The sequence below is a fragment of the Pelobates fuscus genome, chromosome 12, assembly GCF_036172605.1.
Source record: "Pelobates fuscus isolate aPelFus1 chromosome 12, aPelFus1.pri, whole genome shotgun sequence".
NCBI lineage: Eukaryota > Metazoa > Chordata > Amphibia > Anura > Pelobatidae > Pelobates > Pelobates fuscus.
The window spans coordinates 114,142,761-114,156,245 of record NC_086328.1 but is presented as its reverse complement, the minus strand read 5'-3'; the positions used below and the strand labels follow the sequence as shown (position 1 = coordinate 114,156,245).

The 13,485-nt window shown below is 47.5% G+C and overlaps 1 protein-coding gene across 1 annotated transcript in view; it reads right to left on the bottom strand.

Annotated features, from left to right (window-relative positions):
• Positions 1–477: 477 nt before the first annotated feature.
• LOC134578548 (uncharacterized) overlaps positions 478–13,485 on the bottom strand; it is a 29,084-nt gene continuing 16,076 nt past the window's right edge. Inside the window, exons 6-7 of the mRNA XM_063437525.1 lie at positions 2,320–2,345; positions 478–2,121 (exon numbers count right to left, since the gene is read on the bottom strand). Coding sequence (XP_063293595.1) covers positions 478–2,121; positions 2,320–2,345 — 1,670 coding nt within the window. The remainder of the gene's footprint in view (positions 2,122–2,319; positions 2,346–13,485) is intronic.

Below are 13,485 nucleotides of genomic sequence, written 5' to 3'. Positions count from 1 at the left end.
CGTGTGTGCGTCAGTGAGCTTGTCTGTAGTGAGCATGTGTGTCTGTGTGTGTAACAGTGAGCTTGTTTGTAGTGAGCTTGTGTGTGTCATAGTTTGTGTGTACTAAATTTGTGTTTGTGTACCAGTAAGCTTGTTTGTATGTTTCAGTGAGATTGTCTGTCAGTAAGCCTATTTGTGTGTATCAGTGAGATTCTGTTTTATGTCAGTGAGATTGTCTGTGTCTGCATGTGAGTATGCTGTATAATTGAATTACCCTGAAAGGACCAATATTTTGAATTGTAAAAAGAAATATAACAATAATATGCATGGCTATGTCTGGCCACCCCCAGAGAATTGAGTAATTTATAAACACATTAAAAATATATATATTACACACACACTACATGGTGCAATGACTTATCAACATATATTCAGAGATCTTGAAGTATGGTTGTGGGTTTTACTGTTATCCCCATCTCCAAAGTAATCACCTCAATTTTAATTACCTCCTCCATAGCCTCCTCCATGGCCTCCTCCATGGCCTCCTCCATGGCCTCCTCCATGGCCTCCTTCATTGGCTCCTCCATAGATTCCTCCATGGCCTCCACTATTGGATGTATTTTCATATCCATATTCGTCATCTCCTTCTCCTTCCTCTTCTCCATCTCCTCCTTCATTTCCTTCTCCATCTTCATCTTCATTTCCTGTTCCATCTTCACCTTCATTTCCTGTTCCATCTTCACCTTCATTTCCTGTTCCATCTTCATCTTCATTTCCTGTTCCATCTTCATCTTCATGTCCTGTTCCATCTTCATCTTCATGTCCTGTTCCATCTTCATCTTCATGTCCTGTTCCATCTTCATCTTCATGTCCTGTTCCATCTTCATCTTCATGTCCTGTTCCATGTTCATCTTCATGTCCTGTTCCATGTTCATCTTCATGTCCTGTTCCATGTTCATCTTCATTTCCTGTTCCATGTTCCTCTTCATTTCCTGTATCTGTACCTCCAGATTCTCCTTTATCTACTTCACCTCCCTCTCCACCTCCCTTTTCATGTTCTCCTGCATGTCCCACTTCACCCCCCTCTTTATCTCCTCCACCTCTCGTTACATTTCCTGTTTCATTCCCCTCTTTACCTCCTTTATCCCCTCCTTTATCCTCTCCTTTATCCTCTCCTTTATCCCCTCCTTTATCCCCTCCTTTATCCCCTCCTTTATCCCCTCCTTTATCCCCTCCTTTATCCTCTCCTTTATCCTCTCCTTTATCCTCTCCTTTATCTCCTCCTTTATCTCCTCCTTTATCCCCTCCTTTATCCCCTCCTTTATCCCCTCCTTTATCCTCTCCTTTATCCCCTCCTTTATCCTCTCCTTTATCCTCTCCTTTATCTCCTCCTTTATCCTCTCCTTTATCCCCTCCTTTATCCCCTCCTTTATCCCCTCCTTTATCCTCTCCTTTATCCCCTCCTTTATTCCCTCCTTTATCCCCTCCTTTATCCCCTCCTTTATCCCCTCCTTTATCCCCTCCTTTATCCCCTCCTTTATCCTCTCCTTTATCCTCTCCTTTATCTCCTCCTTTATCATCTCCTTTATCCCCTCCTTTATCCCCTCCTTTATCCCCTCCTTTATCCTCTCCTTTATCCTCTCCTTTATCCTCTCCTTTATCCCCTCCTTTATCCCCTCCTTTATCCCCTCCTTTATCCCCTCCTTTATCCCCTCCTTTATCCACTCCTTTATCCACTCCTTTATCCACTCCTTTATCCCCTCCTTTATCCTCTCCTTTATCCTCTCCTTTATCCTCTCCTTTATCCTCTCCTTTATCTCCTCCTTTATCCCCTCCTTTATCCCCTCCTTTATCCCCTCCTTCTTTATCAACTTCTCCATGCCCTCCATTACTGTCTTTGTCTCCTCCTTGATCCACCCCTACATCATCACCAACTTCATTTTCATCTTCTCCACTGCCTTCACCTGATTCATCTCCTGATTCTCCTTTATCTTCCTCTCCTTCTTTACCATTCCCTTTATCTTCATTTCCAGACCCCTCTTTTTCTCCTTTGTCATCACCTCCCTCTCCTCCATCTTTGTCTCCACCTTTTCCGTGTCCTCCACCTCCATCTTTGTCTCCAGGGCCTTCACCACTACCATCCTGAAATAAAATAAAGCGTAATTTATTTTAACAAGTGATGCTTATAAAAAAATATTTTTTACAAGTCTGAATTAAAATCTTTTTTTCCTTGTACCCTAATCCTCAAAGCAACCAACTGGACCCAATCCACTGGACCCATCTCTGTAGCTGAAAGATCTAAATGCCTCTGGCCATTTACGTACGATAAAAGGTGCTTACCTTATTTTTATCTTCTGGTCCGTTTCCTGTTTGAAAAAATATTTCAAATACAAATAAATTTCTGAGCATATTTACAAAGGCACCTTGTGCTCATAAAGAAAATAACACAGATGGATACCATTTAAGATAAATAAATTTTAAAAAATTAAAAATCTTTCATTAAGGAAAACTCAAGGGTGGATGTACTACCAATCTTTCTATGCATTATACAGATGCAATGTTAATGTATTTTATTTTTTTCTTACATGGAAAAAGCATCTAAATAAAATAATTTAAAAAAAAATACTACCTGGTCTCTCATTTTCAGCAATTCCTCAGAATGCTCTCTTTAACCAAGAAATGGCCAATCATGTTTCTCCACCAGCTTTGTGATCGTGTGTGTGTAAAAAGCCACTCTCACCGAGGCTTAAAGAGCAGGGCCGCCATCAGGGGTGACAACCATAACGGTTGTCACGGGCCTGGCGGCCCTGGGGGGCCCGGCCGCCCGGGCCCCACGTGGAGCGGCGAAACTGCCGCAGGTGTATCTGCACCGGGGCCCATCAGGTGGCCCAAGCATTTAGGGCCACCCGATGGGCCCTATATCTTCAGGGGCCCGGTCAGCGCTGCGGCCGGATAATTGCGCGACCGGGCCCATTTAAAAAATAAATTGCGTTTACATCGCAAGTGCTACTGGGAGGAAGTGACGGCAGGTCACTTCCTCCCAGCTTACTCCGCGCAGGGGAGAGCAGAGGAGAGGGAGAGCAGAGGACACCAGAAGCATCCACTCCCATCATCCCCAGCCACCCTCCTGCAACTTAAAGGTAAGAGGAGGGTGGCTGATAAATGAAGTGTGTGTGTGTGTATGTATTTGTCTGTGTGTATGTCAGTATGTATGTCTGTGTGTATGTGTGTATGTATGTCAGTATGCATGTATGTCTGTGTGTATATTTATGTCAGTATGTCTATATGTATGTCTGTGTGTATGTCAGTATATATATATATATATATATATATATATGTCTGTATGTGTGTCAGTATGTATGTCAGTATGCATGTATGTCTGTGTGTATGTATGTGTCTATCTGTATGTATGTCTTTGTGTATGTCAGTATGTATGTCTGTGGGAATGTTAGTATGTAAATCTGTGTGTGTGTCAGTATGTATGTCAGTATGCATGTATGTCTGTGTATGACAGTATGTATGTCTGTGTGTATGTCAGTATGTATGTCTGTGTGTATGTCAGTATGTATGTCTGTGTGTGTGTCAGTATGTATGTATGTCTGTGTATGTATGTCAGTATGCATGTATGTCTGTGTGTCTATCTGTAGGTGTGTGTGTATGTCAGTATGTATATATGTCTGTATGTATGTCTGTGTGTATGTATGTATGTATGTCAGTATGCATGTATATATGTGTTTATGTGTGTATGTATGTTTGTGTGTGTATGTCAGTATGTATATATGTCTGTGTGTGTCAGTATGTATGTGTGTATGTATGTCAGTATGCATGTATGTCTGTATGTATGTGTGTATGTCTGTTTGTGTGTGTATGTCTGTATCTCTGTGTGTGTGTATGTCAGTATGTATGTGTGTATGTATATATCTATCAGTATGTATTTCAGTATGCATGTATGTCTGTGTTTGTGTATGTCAGTATATCAGTATGTACCTGTGTGTGTGTGTGTGTATGTATGCCATTATGTATGTGTGTCCGTATGTGAGTATGTATGTACGTCAGTGTGTGTGTCTGTATGTCAGTATGTGTGTGTATCTGTATCTGTGTATGTGTCTATATGTGTGTATGTCTGTTTCAGTATTTGTGTCTGTTAGTACGTGTGTATCTTCCTGTGTGTGTGTCTGTGTCCTTTTGTGTCTGTGTGTGTGTATTCCTGTGGGCGGAATTTGGAGGCGGGGCTTGGAGGCGGGCACCCGGGGGCCCAGACCTTGAGCTATGTTAGGGGTCCCACAATTTCTGATGGTGGCCCTGTTAAAGAGACACTATAGTCACCAAAACAACTTATGCTTAATGAGTGTGTACGTGAGGACAGCAGTGTGTGTTAGGGGGCAGTGTGTGTGTGTGCGTTGCAGTGTGAGTGGGGGCAATGTGTGTATGGGGGGAAGTTTGTGTGTGGGGGGCAATGTGTGTGTAGGGTGTGTGTGTGTATTGGGGGCAGTGTATGTGTGTGGGAGCTGTAGTGTATGTGTATGGTGGGCAATGTGTGTATGGGGGCAGTGTATGTATGTGGGGGCAATGTGTGTGTATGGGGTAGTGTATGTGTGTGGGAGCAGTGTGTGTGTATGGGGGCAGTCTATGTATGTGGGGGGCAATGTGTGTGTGGGGGGGGCAGTGTGTGTATGGGGGCAATGTGTGTGTGGAGGCAGTGTATGTATGTGGGCAGTGTATGTATGTGGGGGCAATGTGTGTATGGGGGCAATGTGTGTGTATGGGGGCAGTCTATGTATGTGGGGGGCAATGTGTGTGTGTGGGGGGGGGCAGTGTATGTATGTGGGGGCAGTGTGTGTGTATGGGGGCAGTCTATGTATGTGGGGGGCAATGTGTGTGTATGGGGGCAGTCTATGTATGTGGGGACAATGTGTGTATGGGGGCAGTCTATGTATGTGGGGGGCAATGTGTGTGTGTGGGGGGGCAGTGTATGTATGTGGGGGCAGTGTGTGTGTATGGGGGCAGTCTATGTATGTGGGGGCAGTGTGTGTGTATGGGGGGCAGTCTATGTATGTGGGGGGCAATGAGTGTGTGTGTGTGGGGGCAGTCTATGTATGTGGGGGGCAATGTGTGTGTTTGGGGGCAGTCTATGTATGTGGGGGCAGTCTATGTATGTGGGGGCAATGTGTGTGTGTGTGTGGGGGGGCAGTGTATGTATGTGGGGACAATGTGTGTATGGGGCAGTCTATGTATGTGGGGGGCAATGTGTGTGTGTGTGGGGGCAGTGTATGTATGTGGGGGCAGTGTGTGTGTATGGGGGCAGTCTATGTATGTGGGGGCAGTGTGTGTGTATGGGGGGCAGTCTATGTATGTGGGGGGGCAATGTGTGTGTGTGTGTGGGGGCAGTCTATGTATGTGGGGGGCAATGTGTGTGTTTGGGGGCAGTCTATGTATGTGGGGGCAGTCTATGTATGTGGGGGCAATGTGTGTGTGTGTGGGGGCAGTGTATGTATGTGCGGGCAGTGTGTGTGTATGGGGCAGTCTATGTATGTGGGGGCAGTGTGTGTGTATGGTGCAGTCTATGTATGTGGGGGCAATGTGTGTTTGTGGGGGCAGTCTATGTATGTGGGGGGCAATGTGTGTGTATGGGGCAGTCTGTGTATGGGGGCAATGTGTGTGTGGGGGCAGTCTATGTATGTGTGTAGGGTATGTGTGTGATAAGGATGGGGGCTTTTTTTTACGTTTTTTTTTTTTTAATTTGATAAAATGATTTATTTATTTTTATTTAAAATATACATAATGGGGGGCGGGGCCGGGCCGCCGAGCTGAACGGTCGCAGGAAGGACGAGCTCCTGCAAACCACATACAAACAAGCCTAAAAAATGGGTCTTTTGGCAATTTATATGACCCACAACTGCGACCATCGGTGCTGAAGTTGCCACCGGAGCCGAGGAGAGGCTTACTCCAGGAGTTTAAGTCCCTCGGGGGAGAGATATCTGCCATGCCAAGCGAGACTTGCCCGGCGGTGAGTGGAGTGGACGGCCGCCACTCCACTATCCTGCCCTACGGGGCCCAACAGAGAAGCTGAATCGTTGCGGGCCCTGCCCCGATCCCCCCCCCCCCCTCTGGACCGGGGGGGTTAACCGGTCCTCGCCCCATAACGGCGCTCGGAGGCAATACAATACCGCGTCACCAAGTGAGCCCAAGACCCAAAACAAAATGGCCGCCAGACCTGCACCCGCTCCTCTGAAGGCCTGCTTACAGCCTACCCACGTGGCGGACCCGCTGGGTGCTGACACTCAACAGTTTAAAGATGGCTGCCGGCACCACCCAACGACTACACATGAGCAGAATACGCTCCTTGCAGCCTTTGACCGCATATGCCGGCAACTTTAGGCACAGCTTGGTGCACAACGATTTTCCTCTCCTCCTACCAAATGAGCAGCAGCTCTCTGGAGCCAACCTGTCCGGCGATACCGATTGATAAAGCTCCCCCAAGGGGACAGGGCACCAAAGGAAGCAAAACACCAACCTAGCACTGCACAGACTTCCGGGGTATTAGTGCAATTCCACACATACAGTGCTGCCATAGGGGACCTCAGATCCAAACACTCCAGCCCCCTGGAAACGCCTGCCTGACAGTACATCACCAGCAGTGGAAGACCTTTGGAGTTCGGGCACCCCTCAAGGACTTGAGCTGAAGGTATGGAGACAACCGACCCACTTTAACAACAGGAAGCAGGACACTCACCTACCCCCGACACCCAGCATGGGAGAGAGTGGGAGAGCTACACCCTAAAGCATCATACTGCGGGACTGTATCCTGCCCCGAACAGGCATCGGCTGAGGAGTGACCGATGGGACCTCAACGTGGTCCTCTTTACGCCAGGCATCTCTACCCTGTAGAGAACTGCGGGGATACCGTCTACCCTTATTATTCTTGGCATCCCACATCTTAATGTTCTAACCTTTGATGTTATAGTTCAGTGTCTTGTGTTCTGGACTCTCCCAATCATAAAGAGAACCCTATGGGGAGGTGAATTCATGTTGCTGCTGAGCTCGGCTAGTTTAGCTTGTCTCCCCACCTACTAGGCACTGTTATGCTCCATTAATCTGCTTTGTTTCCTCTTAGCACCCCCTTCGCATGATGTTGATCTTGTCTTATTGCGGGTTTTACGTTACTTTCACTTGCTTTCAGCCTATGTCCTCTTGTGGGGTGAAGGTCCCTATAGTGTTGAGCTCTCATAATCATAATAACTCTCTGCATGTCCTGAATCTATAATGTACCTGGGCACCCTATATCTGTCCTCCCTATTGATGTGACAAGCTTCCAGTTTAGCTAAAGGATATACATATCTAGCCTGTATTACTTTTATTATGCTAAAAATGTGCAAGTATATCAAAGCTATGACACTGTTACATATATGATATTTTAGGCTTGTAGAGCCAAATTAATCCTACTGTATAACTATGCACACAAAAAATAAAGAATTATAAAAAGAAAATATATACATAATGTCCCCCCTACCTTCTTACCTTTGTTTAGGGAGGAGAGGGGACATTTCTCGATCCCTGGTGGGGAATCCCTGGTGGTCCATGTGGTGAGAGTGACGGTCTCCAGGGCTAGAGTTCACTCTCGCGAGATCCACGGCCACGCTCCGTGCTCGCGAGAGAAGGACCTGGAGGAGCTGCAGACTGAGCTCCCCCGGGTCCTCTCTCTCACCCTCCTCTGTGCCTGCGGACCGGAGAGGGAGATCTCTGATCTCCCCTCCGGTCCATGAAGGCATATTGCACCAGGCGCCAGTCCTGCACATGGCAGGGGAGGGGAGATGGAGGGGAGATGGAGAACCTCGCATTCTCGGGGGGGGAAATTGCCCCGTTCCCCCACCCTGGATCTAAATAATCAAGGGGTGTAACAAGGTTCATCATATATAACTGTCAATTTCAATTAAAATCTGCACTTTTTGAAAACAACATTTTTAAAAGGCCATATTCTTAAAGGGACACTATAGTCACCCAGACCACTTCAGCTCAATGAAGTGGTCTGGGTGCCAGGTCCTTCTAGACCCTAGAGGGACCTGGCACCCAGACCACTTAATTGAGTCTACGGTTAACCCTGAATGCTGTAAACATAGCAGTTTCAGAGAGACTGCTATGTTTACATTTGGGATTAAGCCAGCCTCTAGTGGCTGTCTTCTGGACAGCCACTAGAGGCGCATCTGCGACACTGGAGGCATATTATGCCTCCATCATGCAGAGCATCCATAGGAAAGCATTGAAAAATGCTTTCCTATGGACACTTTGAATGCGCGCACGGCACTGCCGCGCATGCGCATTCCGCTCCACTGACGTCAGATGGGGGAGCTGACGTTAGCAGGGGAGGAGAGGTAAGGGAGCCCGGTGGTGAAAGAAGGTGAGTAACTGAAGGTGTTTTAACCCGTTTAGCACCACGAGAGGGGGACCCTGAGGGTGGGGGCAGCCTCAGGGTACTATAGTGTCAGGAAAACCGATTTGTTTTCCTGACACTATAGTGATCCTTTAACACCTAAGGCATTTGATCAAGCTGCAGTGACTTAAAGGTTTTGGAGTGTCTCTTTAATAATGACCACATTTCGTCTGACTTGTTAAAAAAGTCATCACAATCTTATATCTTTGAACGCTAGGAGGTATGCAAATCAGGATGGGTAGGCCCAAGATCGGGCATCACAAGTGACGCAGCTCATGTCACTAATGACGGGCATAACTGAAGGGGCCTGTCTGTTCGGCCCCCAGACAGGACATTGCATTAAGCGCTGTGCACAACATGAGTGTATGTAATGATACTCGTGTTGTGCTTCCTAAGGTTTGTTCTCTGGTGTCTCACATTCTGACATCAGGACAGCACCCCAACATCGGGACTCTTGTGCCTCCTGCAATCTTTTCAGAGTTTGATAAAACTATCTAGACAAAGAATGTCATATTTCAAAAAGGGATTGCCATTAAACAAAACTTAAAACAAAAAGAGGGAGAAATTGATGACACACAATCTGAGAGACAGACAAAACAACAGGACAATAACATGTAATATGACAAAGAGACAGAGCCCTAGATAGACTGTGAAATAATTTGATTCAATAATGAGAGACTCAGATAGAAACAGAGATAATAGGTGCCCAAGATTAGATACATATCTTCACATGTAAGCATATATTAGGGATGAATGGGGGACTGACATTGATGTATACAGACAGGGCCGGTGCAAGGATTTTTGGCTACACAGGCGAAGATGAATTTTGCCGCCCCCCCCTCACACACGAATAAGATGTATCTTTAGCGGTGTCTCATATCCAGCCTTTTGAAATCCCCATGTAGTGTATTGTACCCCCCTTTAGTGTGTCTTACACCCCCTTGTATAGCTCTTAGAACCCCCATGTATATCTCCTTCCCCCCAGCCCCTTTGTGTGTCTTTCTTTCCCACAGCCCTTTTCTGTGGGTCTCTCCCCTCAGCCTGTTTTTTGTGTGTCACTCTTCCCCTCAGGCCCCTTTGTGTAACTTTTCCCTGCCAAGCCATATAGACATAGATATATAGCTACACACACATCCAGGCACATAGTCACAGAAATATGCAAGCACACAATCAAACAAACACAGCCATACAGGCACACAGTCATACAATCAACACATACAGGTACCCAGAAATACAGTCATACAGACACACACAGAGACATGCAGACACTGGTATATAGATAAATAAAGACACAGTTATACAGACATACAGAGACATGAAGATGCAGGCATACAGAGACATACAGAACAAGGCATACAGATAAATACAGGCATGCAGAGACATACTTACACAGGCATGCAGGGACATATATACACAGACATAGTCACACAAATATGTACAGAACAAGGCATACAGAGACATATGGATACGGTCATACAGAGACATACAGACACAGGCATACAGTGACATTCAGAAACACACGGACACAGTCATATAGAGACATACAGACACAGACATACATACACTTTCATACACAGACAGACATAGTCATACAGAGACATGCAGACACAGGTATACAGAGCAGGGGCAGATCCAGAACCTAATCTTGGGTGGGGGGGTTGGTAGTGAGTTTTAGTGGGGTAATAGGGGCTCTAATTGAGGAGTTAGGGGCTCTAGTAGGGGGACAGGGGCTGTAGTTGAGAGTTAGGGGCTGTAATTGGGGGCTTAGGAAATGTAGTGGGGAATTGGGGCTGTAGTAGGGGGTTAGGGACTGAAGTAGGTTGATGGCTGCAAGTGGGAACAGGGGCTGTAGTGTGGGGGTATGGGCAGCAATTGGGGGAGAGGGGCTGTAGTGGGGGTAAGGACTGCAGTAAGGGAATAGGGGCTGTACTGGAGTTATGGGTGTAAAAGGGAGTGGAAGGGATGTGAAGTAAGGGAGTTAGGGGCTGTGGTGGGAGTAAAGGGGCAATGTGGTTGGAAACGGGCAGTATGGTGGGAAACAGGGGCAGTAGAGGGGGACACAGGGGCAGTATGGTGTGAGCACAGGCTGTAACGAGGGACACTGAGGCAATAAAGTGGTGTCACAGGGACATATGTTGGGGGTAAATGGGAAGTAGGGGGGGCAGGGGCTGTATAGGGGGGTAGGGGAAGTAGAGGGGGGAGACAGGGGCAGTAGAGGCGTGTGAAAGGGGGGCAGAGGCAGGGGGCAGGGTCTGTAGAGGGAAATAGAGGAGGCACAGGGGATAAAGAGGGGGGCACAAAAGCAATAGAGGGGGGACATGGGCAGTATAGTGAGGACAGGGGCTGTAGAGGGAAAGAGGGCTGTAGAGGGGGAGCATGAGCTGTATAGGGGCGCATGGGCAGTATGGTGGGGCAGAGGCTTTAGAGGGAAATAGAAGGGCTGTAGACAGGGCAGGGGCAGTATAGGGAAATAGAGGAGCTGTAGAGGGGCAGTATGGTGGGGCAAGGGATATGGAGGGAAATAAAGGTGCTGTAGAGTGGCACACAGGGCAGTAGAGGAGGACAGGGTCAGTATGGTGGGGGCAGGGACTATAGAGGTGCTGTAGAGGGGCACATGGGGCAGTATGGTAGGGCAGGGGCTATAGAGGGCCTAGAGGGGACATGGGCAGTATGGTGGGGCAGGGTCTATAGAGGGAAATAGAAGTGCTGGAGAGGGGCACATGTGGCAGTACAGGGGGGTTGGGGCAGTATGGTGGGGACACAGGCTATAGAGGGGCTGTTAAGGGGCAGAGGTAGTATGGTGGGGCAGTTTGGTGGGGCTGTAGAGGGGGGCAGGGGTAGTATGGTGGGGCAGGGGCTATAGAGGGGGCAGGGGCAGTATACTTATAGTAGTAGTATCATATACTGATACTAATAGTAGTAGTAGGGGCATAGAGGGTCAGTAGAGGGGGCAGGGGCACTATGGTGGGGCAGAGGCTATAGAGGGGCTGTAAAGGGGGCAGAGGTAGTATGGTGGGGCTGTTTGGTGGGGCAGGGGCTGTAGAGGGGGCAGTATGGTGGGGGAAGTGGCTATAGAGGGACATAGAGGGGCAGGGGCTATAGAGGGGCTGTAAAGCAGGCAGTATGGTGGGGCAGTGGCTATAGAGGGAAATAGAAGTGCTGTAGAGGGGCACATGGGGCAGAGGGGATAGGGGCACTATGGTGGGGCAGGGGCTGTATAGGGGGCAGGGGCAGTATGGTGGGGAAGTGGCTATAGAGGGACATAGAGGGGCAGGGGCTATAGAGGGGCTGTAAAGCAGGCAGTATGGTGGGGCAGTGGCTATAGAGGGAAATAGAAGTGCTGTAGAGGGGCACATGGGGCAGAGGGGATAGGGGCACTATGGTGGGGCAGGGGCTATAGAGGGGCTGTAAAGGGGGCAGGGGTAGTATGGAGGGGCAGGGGCTGTAGATGGGGCAGGGGTAGTATGGAGGGGCAGGGGCTGTAGAGGGGTGCAGAGGCAGTAGAAAGGGGCTGCAAAAAACGTTTTGATTTAAAAAAAAAAAATTAACATACTAAAAGTTCATCCCCCACCCCCTTCTCCTCCCAGGGGCTTACCTTGGACCGGGGAGGGGAGAGCCTTACCCCTGGTGGTCGGCTGGGAGGGGCACTGGAGGCTGGAGCTGCAGTCAGGACCGCTGGGAAGTCTGGGAGAAGTAGAAGTCCCGCCCCCTTCTGACATCATCAGAGGAGGACGGCTGACTTCACTGCCCTGCTCCTGCTGTGTGCTGGCTGCAGGGAGAGAGGTGAGTTTACAAATCCGAGTCTCCAGCCAGAGGCAGGGGATTCGGATTTTTGCGCCCCCCTCCTCTGGCGCCCTAAGGCGGCCGCCTGTGCCGCCTTATGGACGCGCCGGCCCTGTATACAGATATAAAAAAAAAGGCTCTGGTTTGTATCACACCCCTGTGTCACCCGAATCAAGTGTGCAACACACACACACACAGTCGTACTTAACTTTTGTGTAATTGATGCAGCTTCCCAGGTGGTTTTCCCAATTTACCACCCCTCTTAACAGCAAAATATACAGGAAATTTGGAATTCAGCTATGCATCTTCAATAGCCTTAAAGGGACATTCCAGGCTGAACTCACAGTTTCTTAACCCCTTAAGGACACATGACATGTGTGATATGTCATGATTCCCTTTTATTCCAGAAGTTTGGTCCTTAAGGGGTTAAAGGGACACTATAGTCACCTGAACAACTTTAGCTTAATTAAGCAGTTTTGGTGTATAGAACATGCCCCTGCAGCCTCACTGCTCAATCCTCTGCCATTTAGGAGTTAAATCCCTTTGTTTATGAACCCTAGTCACACCTCCCTGCATGTGACTTGCACAGCCTTCCATAAACACTTCCTGTAAAGAGAGCCCTATTTAGGTTTTCTTTATTGCAAGTTCTGTTTAATTGAGATTTTCTTATCCCCTGCTATGTTAATAGCTTGCTAGACCCTGCAAGAGCCTCCTGTATGTGATTAAAGTTCAATTTAGAGATTGAGATACAATTATTTAAGGTAAATTACATCTGTTTGAAAGTGAAACCAGTTTTTTTTTCATGCAGGCTCTGTCAATCATAGCCAGGGGAGGTGTGGCTAGGGCTGCATAAACAGAAACAAAGTGATTTAACTCCTAAATGACAGTGAATTGAGCAGTGAAATTGCAGAGGAATGATCTATACACTAAAACTGCTTTATTTAGCTAAAGTAATTTAGGTGACTATAGTGTTCCTTTAAACAGCGTGGATAAAAAAAAAAAGGAAAAATGGCAACCATTATATCTGAATCTCACTTATTTACTGCAAAGTTGCAGCTTCTAAAAGCCCCAGGAAGTGGCAGATATTTCTCAGTCAGTCCTAATCATATTGTATTAGTTGTCCCGTTAAGTATATCTTGTGTCTTGCAGTGGTTTAAGGGACACGAGATATACCACTGCAGGACACGAGATATACTTAGCAAGACGACTAAAACAATATGATTTTCTTTATTTATTTTCTTATCCACACTTTTTAAGAAACTATGAGCTCCAGCCTAGAATGTCCCTTTAAGGTT